Here is a 1918-nt window from a genome sequence, read left to right on the forward strand (position 1 = left end):
TTAGCTCAGACTCCATTAGGCTCAGACTTATTAACTTTGCTTTAAAAGAAGAGGCTAAACAATGGTTGTATAGTCTACCCGTTAAATCTATTTCCACGTGGGATGGTTTTGTGTCTATCTTTCTTAAAAAATATTTTCCAAACCATAAGGCAAACAGACTTAGGAATGAAATCAACTAATTTCAACAAAATCGAAATGAGTCTTTTTGGAAGTATTTTGATAGATTTAAAAAGCTTTTGTTCAAGTGTCTTCAATATTGTATAGAAAAATGGAGATTTTGTAAAATTCTTTATGAAGCCTTAGACAGTCAAACCACTGCTTTGTTAAAGTCTATGTGCCAAGGTAAATTTATGGATAAAAATGAGGAAGAAGCTTGGCAATTTTTTGAAGAGTTAGCTGAAAAAACAATGTTGTGGGAGTCAACTAGGGAACCTAATCCAGAACCTGAAAGATCTAAGGGCTTACACGTAGTTGGTATATCTATTGCAACCGAAGCTAAGTTAGCTACACTCACTAAACGTCTAGAAGTCTTAGAAACCAACAATGTGTCTTCTCAATTTTTTATCTGTGCAAACTGTAGTTCTCCTAATCATGTGATACACAATTACCCTGAAATTGAACAAGTCAATGCTATGTTTCAACCTAGAGTTAGGAATGATTTATATGCACCCATATACAATCCTGGTTGGAAGAATCACCCAAATTTCTCATGGAACCAAGGTTAATACAATTAGTTTTATCAAAATTCTCAACATGCTTTTCAAAAGCCCAATCCTGGTCCATACCCAACTCAAAATCTTGGTCATTATCCAAACTCAGTCCCCTTAAACGCTCTTGGTTTTAGTGAATCTGATAAGAAATTGAATTCCATTGAAAAAAGTATGGAGGCTTTACTTAAATCTCAACAATCTTTCATGCAAGCTATGACCCAATATAGGCAGTTGCTAAATTCAAATACACAAGCCATATCTAAGCTAGAGGTCCAAGTTAGTCAATTGACAAACACAATCAGTGAGAGAGAGAGAAATCATTTCCCTAGTCAACCCGAGGCTAATCCTAAATTTCATCAAAACCAAAAGTCTCATGAAACTGTAAACTCTGTCATCTCTCTAAGGTCTGACAATCAATTCAACAATCATGCTGGTATTAATACTCATCAGGAAGATAAACTAACATCTGAACCAAATCCTCTACTTTTGAATCCTAGTCTTCAACAACCTCCCAATCCAAATCCTGAAACTTCTGAATCTAATGAGTCATCACCATCCAAAGAACCACCTTTAAAACCCCACTCTGATGCGTCTAGTGAAAAAGTCTTTAAGCCAAAAGCTCTATTTCCTCAAAGACTTATCTCAAACAAACAATCTGCTCAGCTAGATACGATTTTGGAAGTTTTTAAGAAAGTCAAGATCAACATTCCTCTTTTAGATGCAATTCAACAAGTTCCCTCTTATGCTAAGTGTCTAAAAGATTTGTGTACTCATAAAAGAACCACTCATAAGGGTATAGTTGAAGATGTTTTGATAAAAAATGGTGATTTTGTCTTCACCGTCGATTTTGTTGTCCTAGAGACCGAACCAGTCAAAAATCTGAAAAATCAAATTCCCATCATTTTAGGAAGGCCTTTTCTTGCCACCTCTAATGCTTTGATTAACTGTAGAAATGGTTCGATGAAACTTACATTTGGAAATATGTCGATAGATCTGAATATCTTTAATGTAGGAAATCAACCCAATGAGCTTTTTGAACAACTTGTAGGAGTTAACTTGATAGATGAAGTTACGTCTTGGTCGAATCTTGAGGATATTGAAATTGAGTCTTTTCTTGAGGATGATGTTTCGCGTGAGTATGAGAGCAATAGAGAACTTCATGAGTTATATAAGAATTTCACTTGTGATGAGATGTTTGAGGAATTGAA

The 1918-nt window shown here is 35.0% G+C and overlaps 1 protein-coding gene across 1 annotated transcript; it reads left to right on the plus strand.

Moving 5' to 3' along the window:
* The first annotated feature begins 350 nt into the window (after nt 1-350).
* LOC141673290 (uncharacterized) lies at nt 351-725 on the plus strand. Its single transcript, XM_074480026.1, has one exon. The coding sequence runs from the start codon at nt 351-353 to the stop codon at nt 723-725; it is 375 nt and encodes a 124-aa protein (XP_074336127.1).
* The last annotated feature ends 1193 nt before the right edge of the window (nt 726-1918 follow it).

Source organism: Apium graveolens, chromosome 7, assembly GCF_009905375.1.
Source record: "Apium graveolens cultivar Ventura chromosome 7, ASM990537v1, whole genome shotgun sequence".
In the NCBI taxonomy this organism is placed as follows: Eukaryota; Viridiplantae; Streptophyta; class Magnoliopsida; order Apiales; family Apiaceae; genus Apium; species Apium graveolens.